This window comes from Thalassophryne amazonica, chromosome 1, assembly GCF_902500255.1.
Source record: "Thalassophryne amazonica chromosome 1, fThaAma1.1, whole genome shotgun sequence".
Taxonomy (NCBI): Eukaryota; Metazoa; Chordata; class Actinopteri; order Batrachoidiformes; family Batrachoididae; genus Thalassophryne; species Thalassophryne amazonica.
Genome location: NC_047103.1, coordinates 165,250,692 through 165,264,469, shown reverse-complemented (window position 1 = coordinate 165,264,469; position 13,778 = coordinate 165,250,692). Strand labels below are relative to the sequence as shown.

Below are 13,778 nucleotides of genomic sequence, written 5' to 3'. Positions count from 1 at the left end.
TCGAAGATTCAAGCTTCTCTACTATGGAAACCACCTGGACAACTGAGAGCCTACACAGAAACTGTAGCCTGAAACAAGTTTATTTTATTTCAGATTGCAACTCAAAAGCATTTCAACGTGGAAGTGGTATGAAAAAGATAATTCAAATACATAATTTTAATTAAAAAAATCGGATACATGACATAAAAAAAATTAATTCAATGGTTTTTGAATTTCAAAAGATTGGTGGAGACAGATTGCTTATATAAACCAACCATAATTAAGTTGAAAAAAATCTTTGGAAATAAGCGTATTTTTTACTCTGTGTTGTCTTCGTTAATTATTTATATTTGTGTTTTACATGTATGAATTTTTTACCTCGTGAAGAAGAGGAAGGTGACAGACCAGTTTCGCTTATCACTAGGAGGCATCCAAATTCCATCTGTTGGAGAGAAGCCTGTTAAGAGCTTGGGCAAAATCTACGACTGCACCTTCAGGAACATTGCACCACGTCAAGCAACCATTAACTAGTTGGGAACTTGGCTGACAGCAGTGGACAAATCTGGGCTACCAGGCAAGTTCAAAGCCTGGATCTATCAACATGGCATCATGCCACGACTTCTCTGGCCACTGCTGGTCTATGAGGTGCCAATGTCCACTGTTGAGTGCTTCAAGAGGAAGGTCAGCTATTTCCTGCAGAAGTGGATGGGCCTACCCCGAAGCCTAAGTAGCATCGCCTTGTACAGGAGGAAGAACAAGCTGAAACTACCTCTTAGTAGTTTAACGGACGAGTTTATGGTTACCCGAGCAAGAGAGGTGCTACTATATAGAGACTCCAGTGACAGCAAAGTCTCCTCAGCTGGCATTGAAGTAAGAACTGGTAGGAAGTGGAGTGCTCATGAGGCAGTCCAGCAGGCGGAATCAAGGCTGTGACACAGGGAGCTGGTGGGAGCAGTGGCATTCGGTTGGGCAGGGCTTGGGAGTAACCCAAGACCACGGTACAGCAAAGCCCAGGGGAAGGAAAGACGCCAGCTGATCCTTGATGAGGTCTGAGCAGGGGTGGAGGAGGCCCGCTACAGTAGGACAGTAGCCATGCAGCCACAGGGGGCATGGACCCGATGGGAGCAGGCAGCAGACCGGAAGATATCATGGACAGAGCTGTGGAAGGCTGAACCACATTGGATAAAGTTCCTAGTTTAGTCGGTCTACGATGTTCTCCCCAGTCCATACAACCTCTTCCGCTGGGGCCTGGCAGACACTCCACTGTGCCCACTCTGCCAGGGAGGAGGTTCGCTGGAGCACATCTTGAGCTCTTGCACAAGAGCACTGGAAGATGGTATTCTATCACCTTTGTAAAAGCTGGGGAGAAACCACGGCAGAGCCTAAGACCAACAGGAGGGCTGCTGGCAACAGCGCAAGACTGGCAGCTGAAGGTTGACCTCGGGAGACAGCTTAAATTCCCGGAAAACATTGCAGTGACCACACTCAGGCCGGACATAGTCTTGTTGTCAGAAACAACACGGCAAGTGGTCCTGCTGGAGTTGACTGTTCCTTGGGAAGACTGGATGGAGGAGGCCTTTGAGAGGAAGAGGGCCAAGTATGAGGAGTTGGCAAGCGAATGCCGAAGCAGGGGATGGAGGACTCAATGCAACCCCACTGAGGTCAGCTGCAGAGGATTCGTTGGCCAGTCATTCATCAGAGCACTCAAGATGTTGGGAGTGAAGGGACTGCATTGCAGAAGAGCCATTAAAACATCACTGACGCGGCAGAAAAGGCCTCAAGATGGCTGTGGATCAAACAGGGTGATCCGTGGACCGTTAAGCTACTCAGACACAAGCCGGGGCCTGATCGCCTGGGCGAGGGTGTATGATGTGGAGAGACCTGAAACACCAAATGACCCCAGGGTACATCACTGAAGATGTGTCTGAGTTGCACCAAAATTGTTTGTGAAAACCATCCATCATCCAACCATCCATTAATATTTTAATCAGATAAAATGTATATTTTGGTGCAAAATACAAAATTGTAGTTAAATATTAATTTTATAGTGTCGTATAAGTTATTTTTCCTGAAACATTTTATGTGGCTTATGTTAATCACATTTTAATTGATAATTTAGTGATTTTTTAACCTAGATAAAATATATGGAACTGAAGCCGGTTTAAATAGTTACAATAACTCTCATCATCTTTCCCTTTCTGGATTATTTTGACGCCTTAAAAATATTTCCATGTTAAAAATATTTATTTTTATTGGGGTTATTTTACATTGATAACATGATCCGCTGGGTTACTTCATGCAATTGAAACAGCATGTTTTCCAAGTTGCATAATTTGGCAATGGATGATTCATTAGAATTGAAATCTAATTTAGCTGGACTTTGTGAAAAAAAATCAGAATATTTATAATACATACAATTTTACGGAAGAATTTAACATAAGTATGTAACTTAATAATTACATTACATTAGTTGACGTCATTTTAAATATACTAAAATGTATTTTTTTAATCTGGGTTTTTGATTAAAAAAAATTAATATCGTGTTTTATTTTCAAAACACGGAAGTTACACTTAACTGAGTCACGAGTGAGTTCCTGTTAGGCACAGCACTGGCATTAGCGTTAGCAGGGGAGCTAACTAGGCTTGTCACTGTGATTTAAAATGTTTTGTGAGCTGCCGTTGAATTTGGTCACTTAACACTTCAGCGGCTGTGAGCGTTTCGATAAGAGAGATGAACCAGCAGTCTGACTGTGTGTTGTAAAGAAAAAAGAGGCTCCTCCCCTCAGCCACAGCTGTGGTGACTAAGCTAACTGGCTATCTGGTTAGCGTTAGCAAGCCGTGTAAACAGCAGGGTTTTGTTGACTATGCAGGGGGAAACTGCGGCGGTACGAATCCCAGAGAGCGAGGCCAGGCTGGATGCGTTCCCCCAGAACAGGACCCCAAACTCGGGGAGAGCAAGTGCTAAAAACTGGCAGTACAGGTGGGTGCTAGCTTGTCTAGTTAGCCTTCACGGCTATAAGGCGTGTATTGTTTGTTTTAAACTGGACGGTGTACATTTCTGTAATAGCTTTCCACAACCCAAAGGGAATGATGACTTTCAGAACCTTGTTTTGCTTCAGCAACACTCCAAAAGTCAGTGATATTCACTTTACAGACAAAAATAAGTATAAAATCCGCAAAAAGGAAAAAAAAAAAGCTGGATCTGGGAGTGTGTGGAATTTTACAATAGAGCAACTCATTTTTCACAAGGATTGGGCTACATCAAAAGTACATTGCTGGTACTTGTTGGCAAAAATGTGAACTTGTCAAGAGAGAGTGTGTCATGTTTTGGAAATGTGACGTTCCTCCTGGCATGATCCAGCATGCAGGTGCCTCAGCAGCTGGAGAAGCCCAATGGTTCTCTTTCAGTTTACCTGAATAACATATCTGTGGTTATTTGCAAAGAGATGGGGATGCAGCAGTTGTCTGCCTGTGTGGTTGCCCTCTTGGACTCAGTGCGGTTCAGTGGTGTGGCAGATGCAGTGCGTGCTCCCAGACTTCATCTGACTTTGTAGGGAGATTCACTTATCTCTGCTGTGATGGTGATATCTCTGTGTCCTTGACCTTTGAGATTGAGAGACACCTGGTTGTGAGACTTGGCTGCAAACAAGTAAGGTAACGACCAGATGTCTCTTTGGAGGATCCTTGCAGCTACACTCTGGAATCACAGGATCATGAGGTGTATTTGTCAGACATTTTGGCCATTTGCCACTTTTTCACTGCATGTTCCAGCATGCAGGTGCCAGTGTTGAGGATCCCACCAACCGGAGAATTCCAAGCGGAGGCGAGATTTTACCTGGAGCCAAGACGGTTCCCTAGCATGGGGAATCCAGCACATGCTACCTGATTTCACCTGTTGTCAAAAGTGGGGTTAAATGGTAAACTTATGGTTTTAAAGAAAAAAAATGCACAATGGGTTTAGCTGCAGTGTGTCACTTATTTGGTGCTTTTTCTGGTGTGTGTGTGTGTGTATATATAGACACATCACCTTGAAGTGCATGTGTGGTGTTTTGGCCTGTTGATCAGATGAAAGGACACACTTGAAGATAGCATTTCATTGCAAGTTGTTGTGGATATATATGTGTGCACACAAATTAAATATATGAAATACCAAGGGGCTGAATACTTTTGCAAAGCCACTGTATGCTGGCTTTTATAAAAATCTATCACCAGACTTTTCTCTCTGATTGACGTAGAGTGTGTGCATGTGTGTATCTGCACTCTCACAAAGTGAATTAACATTTTGCTTTTGATTTGTATTGTCTCACAGCGACCACATGGAGAACATTGATGGCTACTTGATGAAATACACCAATCTAGTAACAGGGTGGCAATATAGGTGAGTTTTCATAGTTGTGTTTAAGAAAATGACACCCAATGTCAATCTGGATCATCCTATAATCCTATATCATAATATATATCGTGTCTCATTGAAGAGCTGGGAATCAGACGGAATCAGACTTCACACTTTGACTTTTTCCTGTTTTAGGTTTAGGCCCCCTGACACTTGCACGACTTTGATGTACACACTTGCACGCACTGTGTCATGCAGGAGAGTAAACTCGTCATTAATGGGTGTAAACTGAATGTGAGAGGGGCGCCGGCACGTGCAATTGCACAAACAGAATTTTGAAATGTTCAAAAAAATCTTTCACGCATAAATGTTGTGCAACATTGCTCGATCTACTCACCAACACTACGTGCAGCTCATCAAGTAGTGTAGAAGAAGTGAACAGCGTGATTGCATCAGTACACTGCATCACAGCGCAGCTTGTCTGAACAATTTTATAGCGAGATGTTAAATCTATTATAAACATACTTTTACAGCTGCTCACAAGAAGGAAAGAACATGCAACTGTTTTGTCAAGCCATGACAATGTAAACATGACAAATAATTACCTTTTTAGACGGCTCCAAATGCTTTCTCCAGCTCGATCAGCACACACACTGAACAACTGCGGCTGTAGCACTCCTCTGTGATTCAGGAAGCGATAAGAGCCATTTTCAGCAGCCAACTTGCAGAGAAAATGATTAATCTGCTACAAAATAATTATTTTATATACGCAGCGTCCAGCACACAGCAAGTGGCAGCTATTGGAACAAAGCACAGCATCCAGCTGGTAACACAGCAGGTGGGATCATCATGACAATGTGCATGCAAGTGTGTGGATCAAAGTCGTGCAAGTGTCAGGGGGCCTATAGATATGCTGGCTTGTCAAATAGGCAGTCTTTTTATTGTCTGCTGTTTTCAGGTTCTTTGTATTAAACAATGAGGCGGGCCTCCTCGAGTACTTTGTCAACGAGCAGTCGAGGCTTCAGAAGCCCCGTGGCATGCTCCCCCTGGCTGGAGCTGTCATCTCACCCAGTGATGAGGACTCCCATACCTTCACTGTTAACGCCATTAGTGGGGAACAGTACAAGCTCAGAGGTGTGTAACTGACTGCAACCCATGTGGTATTGTCGAGCAGGGCCGTATGCTTCTGTGGGGTGAAACTGGGATCAAAGACATGGAAAACTGCTGCTTAAGAGCCTAATTTGCACATTGCTTAATTAATTTCTGAACTTGCTTATTCATATTCAGAGACACTGCGGCCTGCACCCTATCCCAGCAGTTATTCTGCGAGAGGCAGGTTACATCCTGTGCAGGCCACCAGTGTGTCACAAGACCAACAGACAAATTCATTCACACTTAAGCCCCTTTCACACTGGCGTATTCGTAGATCTGCGTATTGTGGCATATCGTTTACACCGAGATGAGCAGCTCTACGCCCACTTTTAGCAGATCCAGAAACGCAACAGAAACAGCAGGTTGCTCTCTCTCTCTCTCTCTCTCTCTCTCTCTCTCTCTCTCTCTCTCTCTCTCTCGCTCGCTGATCAAACCTGAATAAGCGCTGTGACTCTTGAAAATAAAAGCACACTCGCTGCATGTCAGTGCGATGATCAGATGCCATGATTGATCAGGTCTGATCAAACCCGAATAAGCGCTGTGACTTTAAAATGAAACCACACTTGCTGCATGTCGGTGCGCTCATCAGACGACCTGATTGATCATGTCTGATCAAATCAGCGGACCTGATCGAGCAACCAGAGCTTTAAAAGTTTAGAGTCACAGAGCTTCATTCACAGTAGCCTTTACCACAGCCGGGACTCAGCAGCATCTGTACACAATGAAAATGATCCATCAAGACAAAAAATAATAATAATAATGTTAAATGACTCTGTTTCTGAGCCGCACCACACTATGCAGTAGAGAACAGAGTGCACTTCCACAGAGGCAGAAAATAGCAGGTATGGCTACATACGTGGCAGTATGCAACTGTAAAACCCTCACGATACACTCCACTGTTTGCAACGATGTGTTCTGCACAGCCGATAGGAGGGAACTAGGTTTAAATAGCGGCAAGGGCTACACAAGACTGTGTGCACACATTAAAAAGCGAACACACGCAGCTGCAAGCAGATCTACAAACACTTAAAAAGGCTGAGTACGTGCGCATTTCGGGCATAATTAAATGAAACACAACGTCGCAGTACGCAGCTCTACGAATACACCAGGGTGAAAGGAGCTTTACAGCTACGTTCAGTTTAGAGTCACCAAACCGCCATGTCTTTGAAAGTGTGAAGAAGCCAGAGCACCCATAGGAACCCACTGGAATGTGTGGAGAACGTGGAAGCTCCTCACAGAAAGAACCAGGTTGTAAACCACGATTCTCGCAGGGGTTTTTGTTTTTTGTTTTTGTTTTTTCTGGATCACTGCCAGGACTATCAAATTATGGTGGTGGGTCCTAGCGATAGGCCTGGTTAGTGTTGTAATTGTACAAAATGTTGTTCTTGTTGTCTGGCAATCTTGCATTGTTTTGTTGCCATCTTGGGTGCTCTTGGTTGTTTGTGTCAAGCTGTAGTTCTTGAGAAATTGTTTTTTTTTTTTTTTTTTTGTGTGTGTGTTTTTTACAAAATTGTGGGCATAGTTTCTTCGTAGCTACAAAACTCTAAATGATTTCTTGTTGTTATAAAGAACATGATTTTTTTTTCTCAGTAGATAAGTTGCAGGACCTCACAAATTAGAAAATACTCCAGAAAATACAGTAAACATGAGAATAATATCTATGGGTTTTTTACAGGTGGCTGACATACTTCAAGGGTAATGTCACTAAATGCAACTGAAGGCAGAACCTGATAATACATCTGGCTCTACTAATTCTTTGAGGCAGATTCTTGTCTTCATGCATTGTTTAATTTTGATGTTCGGGTTCTTGGTTAGTGTTTGCTGAAGTACAAAGAGTTATGTTGGCTGAGAGCCTCTTGGATGACTAACCCTTCATATGTAGGTCAGATGTTCATATTACCCAATGGAACATGTTGCCTTCTAATCTCTTTGGTGACTCATCATGTAAATAAAAGTCCTTTTGAGATTTTCCTGTTTGGGCTGTTTGTACATGCTGGAAGAAGGATCAGAAAGGGATCAGAAAGCCTGCAGAAAATATTTCAAACTAATGCAGCATAATCCTCTGATCTGCTGCAGATTCATGTCTACTATGTCAAAAATTTATGTTGTCTCCAAAATGTGGATAAAATAGTGTATCCATGAGTAAGTAATTGGCTCTTTTAGCAGAAAATTAACCAGAAGAAATCTAATGACAATTTATCCTTCTTTTATTGAAGCATAGACTTAGCAGCACCTGGAACGGTCGCTACAAATATGTGTATTATTTTTATCGCCTGAATGGTTTCATTACAATCTGTGGAAATGTCAGCTGGTTGAGTAGATGACACCATGGTTCTGGTCTTGTTGAAGATTTGAACACCAGTCCAAGAGGTATTGGCCATGACCATCTCTTAGATTTGCAGTGTATCCCATAGCTATTTTCCTAAGCCGGCCTCACTCTTTGCTTTCAGCTTCATCTTTTGTTGCTTGCTCCATTTTTAGTCTTCCATTATCCATCAGGTTCTTATTGATCAGAGGATGTTTCCCCTTCATCTGCTACTCACGATCGATGCTGAGTAAGATCGTTCGGGAGTAAAATCTGTTTGTCTCACAGCTACCGATGCCAAAGAGAGGCAGCACTGGGTGAGCAGACTGCAGATCTGCACACAGCACCACACAGAGGCCTTGGGAAAGGTGAGACCACACACGTGCAACAACCAAAACATTCCTTCATGTTCTTTCGACACAATCATGTGAATTTTTTAAATTACATGCAGTACTCACAAGAAAACCTTTGCCATCTGAATCATTTTGTGAAGGAGATGCAGCACTTTCAGGGGTGGGCACAACAGTCACGCTTATTTGGGGGTATTTGTGTTTTAATTTTCATATAATTTTACCAGTGACAGCTGCTGTTGGTGGGCGATTGCTCTTGCAGTCCCTGTGGCCACTTCTTGCCTCCTGGTAGTCCGGAATATTAATCCTATCATGTTGCAGGTCCCCTCCTACTAGGATGGGGGCAGTGTGTGCTCTGTGGCCCTGCCATGGCTCCGGGCTACCCTACGTGCCCACCAGCCCGCAACTGCAGTTTTGGGTCTGTTTGTGGCACTGATGCAACTCCTCTGAATCACTGGTGACTCACGAGATCACACACACATCTACCATATTGTGCACGTCGTCACAGCTTTCTCATGTGAGCGTTCATGTGACTTGCATGCAAGCGATGTACTCAGTAACTCTTCGAAAATGATGTGCATTTTTATGATTGCTGCCATCCTTGTGATCACCATGTTCGTGTTTTTAAAATTTATTTTATGTGCTTCCTCGTCTTCTTTGTTGCCGCCTGATGTTAAACAGTGTTTTTGTCATCATTTGTCACTGTTGTTGTCATTAGTTGCAAATATTCTTAGTTGTGACTCAGTACAGTGTACTGACTCACAGATACAGTGTATCCGGAAAGTATTCAGAGAGCTTCACTTTTTCCACATTTTATGTTGCAGCCATATTCCAAAATGGAGTAAATTCATTTTTCCCCCTCAAAATTAGACTCAGAACACACCATAATGACAACATATGAAAAGTTCTTATTTTTGTTTGCAAATTCATTACAAAAAATAATCATAAAAATCAAATGTACACAAGTATTCACAGCCTTTGCTCAATACTTTGTTGATGCACCTTTGGCAGCAAATACAGCCTCAAGTCTTCTTGAATATAATGCCACAAGCTTGGTGAACCTATCTTTGGGCAGTTTTGTCCATTCCTCTTTGCAGCACCTCTCAAGCTCCATCAGGTTGGATGGGGAGCGTCAGTGCACAGCCATTTTCAGATCTCTCCAGAGATGTTCAATCAGATTCAGCTCTGTTCTCTGGCTGGGCCACTCAAGGACATTCACAGAGTTGTCCTGAAGCCACTCCTTTGATATCTTGGCTGTGTGCTTAGGGTCATTGTCCTGCTGAAATATAGACCCCAGTCTGAGGTCAAGAGCACTCTGGAACAGGTTTTCATCCAGGATGTCTCTGTACATTGCTGCATTCATCTTTCCCTCAATCCTGATGAGTTTCCCAGTTCCTGCTGCTAAAAAACATTCCCACAGTATGGTGCTGCCTCCACCATGCTTCAATGTAGGTATGGTGTCTGGTATCCTCCAAACATGATGGCTGGCATTCACACCAAAGAGTTCAATCTTTGTCTCATCAGACCAGAGAATTTTGTTTCTCATGGTCTGAGAGTCCTTCAGGTGCCTTTTGACAAACTCCAGGTGGGCTGCCATGTGCCTTTTACTAAGGAGTGGCTTCCATCTGGCCACTCTACCATACAGGCCTGATTGGTGGATTGCTGCAGAGATGGTTATCCTTCTGGAAGGTTCTCCCAACAGAAGAATGCTGGAGCTGACAGAGTGACCATCGGGTTCTTGGTCACCTCCCTGACTAAGGTTCTTCTCCCCCGATCGCTCAGTTTAGACAGGCGGCCAGCTCTAGGAAGAATCATGGTGGAGCCGAAATTCTTGATGGAGGTCAGTGAGCTCATTGCGACCTTCAAAGCAGCAGAAATGTTTCTGTACCCTTCCCTAAATGTGTGCCTCGAGGCAGTCCTGTCTCAGAGGTCTACAGACAATTCCTTTGACTTCATGCTTGGTTTGTGCTCTGACTTGCACTGTCAACTGTGGGACCTTACATGTCGACAGGTGTGTGTCTTTCCAAAGCATGTTCAATCAACTGAATTTACCCAAGGTGAACTCCAGTTAAGCTGTAGAAACATCTCAAGGATGATCAGTGGAAACAGGATGCAGCTGAACTCAATTTTGGGCTTAATGGCAAAGACTGTGAATACTTACGTGCATGTGATTTCTTAGTTGTGTGTGTTTTAAATTTACAAAAATCTCAACTGTTTTCACATTATTTTGGGGTATTGTGGGTAGAATTTTCAGGAAAAAAAAAGAATTTCATCCTTTTTGGAATAAGGCTGTAACATAACAAAATGTGGAAAAAGTGAAGCACTGTGAATACTTTCTGGATGCACTGTACATACAAACAAAGGGGAACAATTTATTTTTTTCTGTATTTGTGACACATCACATGAAACACCCAGTACTCATGACTGTGTGTAAGGTTAGCTGAGTCAGTGCACTGGTCAGCATATTATTATGAATGACGTTTTAAAGAGCATATTGTTACTTGGTTTGTGTTTATTCCTCATTGTAAACAAGAGCAATTTTTACTTGACCAAGAAGTTTTTGGTTGTTTGTCAGATTGTCTGTCATTTCAACATGTTTTCTTGCCTCTGCAGTATCAGGATGGTTGTTTTTCAGTCAGGATTTTGACATTATTATTGACTGTATTGATTGTATTTTTATCTCTGCAGTAGCCCGAGCTGCTTGAGTTCATAAAGAAAATAAAACTCTCGTCTTTTTGTTCGTTGGACAGTCTGATTGATGGATTGTTTTGCTTTGCATGCTTTTAAGTGTGTTCTGTTGTGTGTAGACATACAAGGCAAATCCATGATTAGTTTTCCTTTAACTGCACTTTGTGCTGTATACCTGTAATGATGTTTACAGAATACAACCCCTGGCAAAAATTATGGACTCACCGGCCTCGGAGGATGTTAATTCAGTTGTTTAATTTTGTAGAAAAAAAGCATATCACAGACATAACACAAAACTAAAGTCATTTCAAATGGAAACTTTCTGGCTTTAAGAAACACTATAAGAAATCAGGAAAAAAAATTGTGGCAGTCAGTAACGGTTACTTTTTTAGACCAAGCAGAGGGGAAAAAAATATGGAATCATGAAAAACAAAAGAACGCTCCAACACATTACTAGTATTTTGTTGCACCACCTCTGGCTTTTATAACAGCTTGCAGTCTCTGAGGCATGGACTTAATGAGTGACAAACAGTACTCTTCATCAATCTGGCTCCAACTTTCTCTGATTACTGTTGGCAGATCAGCTTTGCAGGTTGGAGCCTTGTCATGGACCATTTTCTTCAACTTCCACCAAAGATTTTCAGTTGGATTAAGATCCGGACTATTTGCAGGCCATGACATTGACCCTGTGTGTCTTTTTGCAAGGAATGTTTTCACAGTTTTTGCTCTATGGCAAGATGCATTATCATCTTGAAAAATGATTTCATCATCCCCAAACATCCTTTCAATTGATGGGATAAGAAAAGTGTCCAAAATATCAACGTAAACTTGTGCATTTATGGAGTGCAGTGCCTTTACCTGACATGCAGCCCCATATCATTGACTGTGGAAATTTACATGTTCTCTTCAGGCAGTCATCTTTATAAATCTCATTGGAACGGCACCAAACAAAAGTTCCAGCATCATCACCTTGCCCAGCATCATCACCTTGCCCAATGCAGATTCGAGATTCATCACTGAATATGACTTTCATCCAGTCATCCACAGTCCATGATTGCTTTTCCTTAGCCCATTGTAACCTTGTTTTTTCTGTTTAGGTGTTAGTGATGGCTTTCGTTTAGCTTTTCTGTATGTAAATCCCATTTCCTTTAGGCGGTTTCTTACAGTTCGGTCACAGACATTGACTCCAGTTTCCTCCCATTCGTTCCTCATTTGTTTTGTTGTGCATTTTCGATTTTTGAGACATATTGCTTTAAGTTTTCTGTCTTGGATCTTTGATGTCTTCCTTGGTCTACCAGTATGTTTGCCTTTAACAACCTTCCCATGTTGTTTGTATTTGGTCCAGAGTTTAGAGACAGCTGACTGTGAGCAACCAACATCTTTTGCAACATTGCGTGATGATTTACCCTCTTTTAAGAGTTTGATAATCCTCTCCTTTGTTTCAATTGACATCTCTCGTGTTGGAGCCATGATTCATGTCAGTCCACTTGGTGCAACAGCTCTCCAAGGTGTGATCACTCCTTTTTAGATGCAGACTAACGAGCAGATCTGATTTGATGCAGGTGTTAGTTTTGGGGATGAAAATTTACAGGGTGATTGCATAATTTATTCCTCAGAATTGAGTGAGTCCATATTTTTTCCCTCTGCTTGGTCTAAAAAAGTATCCGTTACTGACTGCCACAATTATTTTTCCTGATTTCTTATAGTGTTTCTTAAAGCCAGAAAGTTGCCATTTGAAATGACTTTAGTTTTGTGTCATGTCTGTGATCTGCTTTTTTTTTTCTACAAAATTAAACAACTGAATGAACATCCACCGAGGCCAGTGATTTCATAATTATTGCCAGGGGTTGTAGAATGTGACTTGGCTGTTGAGCAGATGTGTGATTGACTTCCTCTTTTCCCCCTTGTGTTTCTTCACGTGCTGCAGGAGCAACAGGATGTCCGTAGAACCGCAAATTTATTAAAGTTATTGATGTGTTAAAAAAATTAAAAAAAAATTATTTTTTTTGGCCCACATTACTGATTTTTGGTATTGAGCCACAATGGTACACTGTTTTCACTCATCGTTAGTATTTGAAGATGAGAACCAAATCTAAAAATATCGGGGGGGACCCTGAAGTTTGTCTCTGAATCACGGTTAATTATTTTAGTACCAGGTTGTTTCTTTATGACCTCACCTTTAAGTGCCTTGATGCAACTTATGTTATTTGGCAGTGTATATCAATAAATTTGGAATTTTTATGTATTTTGTACATATTGTTTACATTTTACAGTGTAATCCTCCACCCAAGTCCCGGAGCTACTCAATGGGATCTCAAGGCAGTGGCACCTCACCCATGTCGGTTCGCCGGCCCAGCCAGAACCCAGCCTCCTTATTCAGCTGGTCCCAGCTACAAAAGAACAAGCGGTCACTGGTGCCAGACCACCTGCTGGACGCCAGAGAGGTACAAGCAGCCAGAGACAAATAAATGTTTTTTTGTCTCCTCTTCACTTTAGCTGTGAATCTGTGAACAATTTAGCTTATGTACACAAAAATTTGACTAAAACAGCCATTATTAATTGCATTTTAAAGTAAAGGTTTAAAAATATACTGATGTAGGCCCTGCATATTGTTTTAATTACAGTGCGTCTGTAAAGCATTCATGGAGTAAATAAATTTTTTTTCCCCTCAGAATTTTACTCACAACACCCCATAATGACATGGAAAACATTTTTTTTTTTTTTTTTGTTGCTTGTTTTCTCAAATTTATTTAAAAAATAACTAAGAAATCACTTGTACGTAAGTATTCACACCCTTTGCTCAATACTTTGTTGGTACACCTTTGGCAGCAATTACAGCCTCAAGACTTCTTGAATATGATGCCACAAGCTCGGTGCACCTACAACCCCAATTCCAATGAAGTTGGGATGTTGTGTAAAATATAAATAAAAACAGAATACAATGATTTGCAAATCCTTTTCAACCTATATT

The 13,778-nt window shown here is 41.8% G+C and overlaps 1 protein-coding gene across 1 annotated transcript in view; it reads left to right on the top strand.

The window, feature by feature from the left end:
- The first annotated feature begins 2,843 nt into the window (after positions 1–2,843).
- LOC117517586 (oxysterol-binding protein-related protein 11-like) overlaps positions 2,844–13,778 on the top strand; it is a 38,100-nt gene continuing 27,165 nt past the window's right edge. The window contains exons 1-5 of the mRNA XM_034178679.1: positions 2,844–2,959; positions 4,289–4,357; positions 5,271–5,446; positions 8,058–8,137; positions 13,081–13,251. Of these exons, the coding sequence (XP_034034570.1) occupies positions 2,844–2,959; positions 4,289–4,357; positions 5,271–5,446; positions 8,058–8,137; positions 13,081–13,251 (612 nt within the window). The remainder of the gene's footprint in view (positions 2,960–4,288; positions 4,358–5,270; positions 5,447–8,057; positions 8,138–13,080; positions 13,252–13,778) is intronic.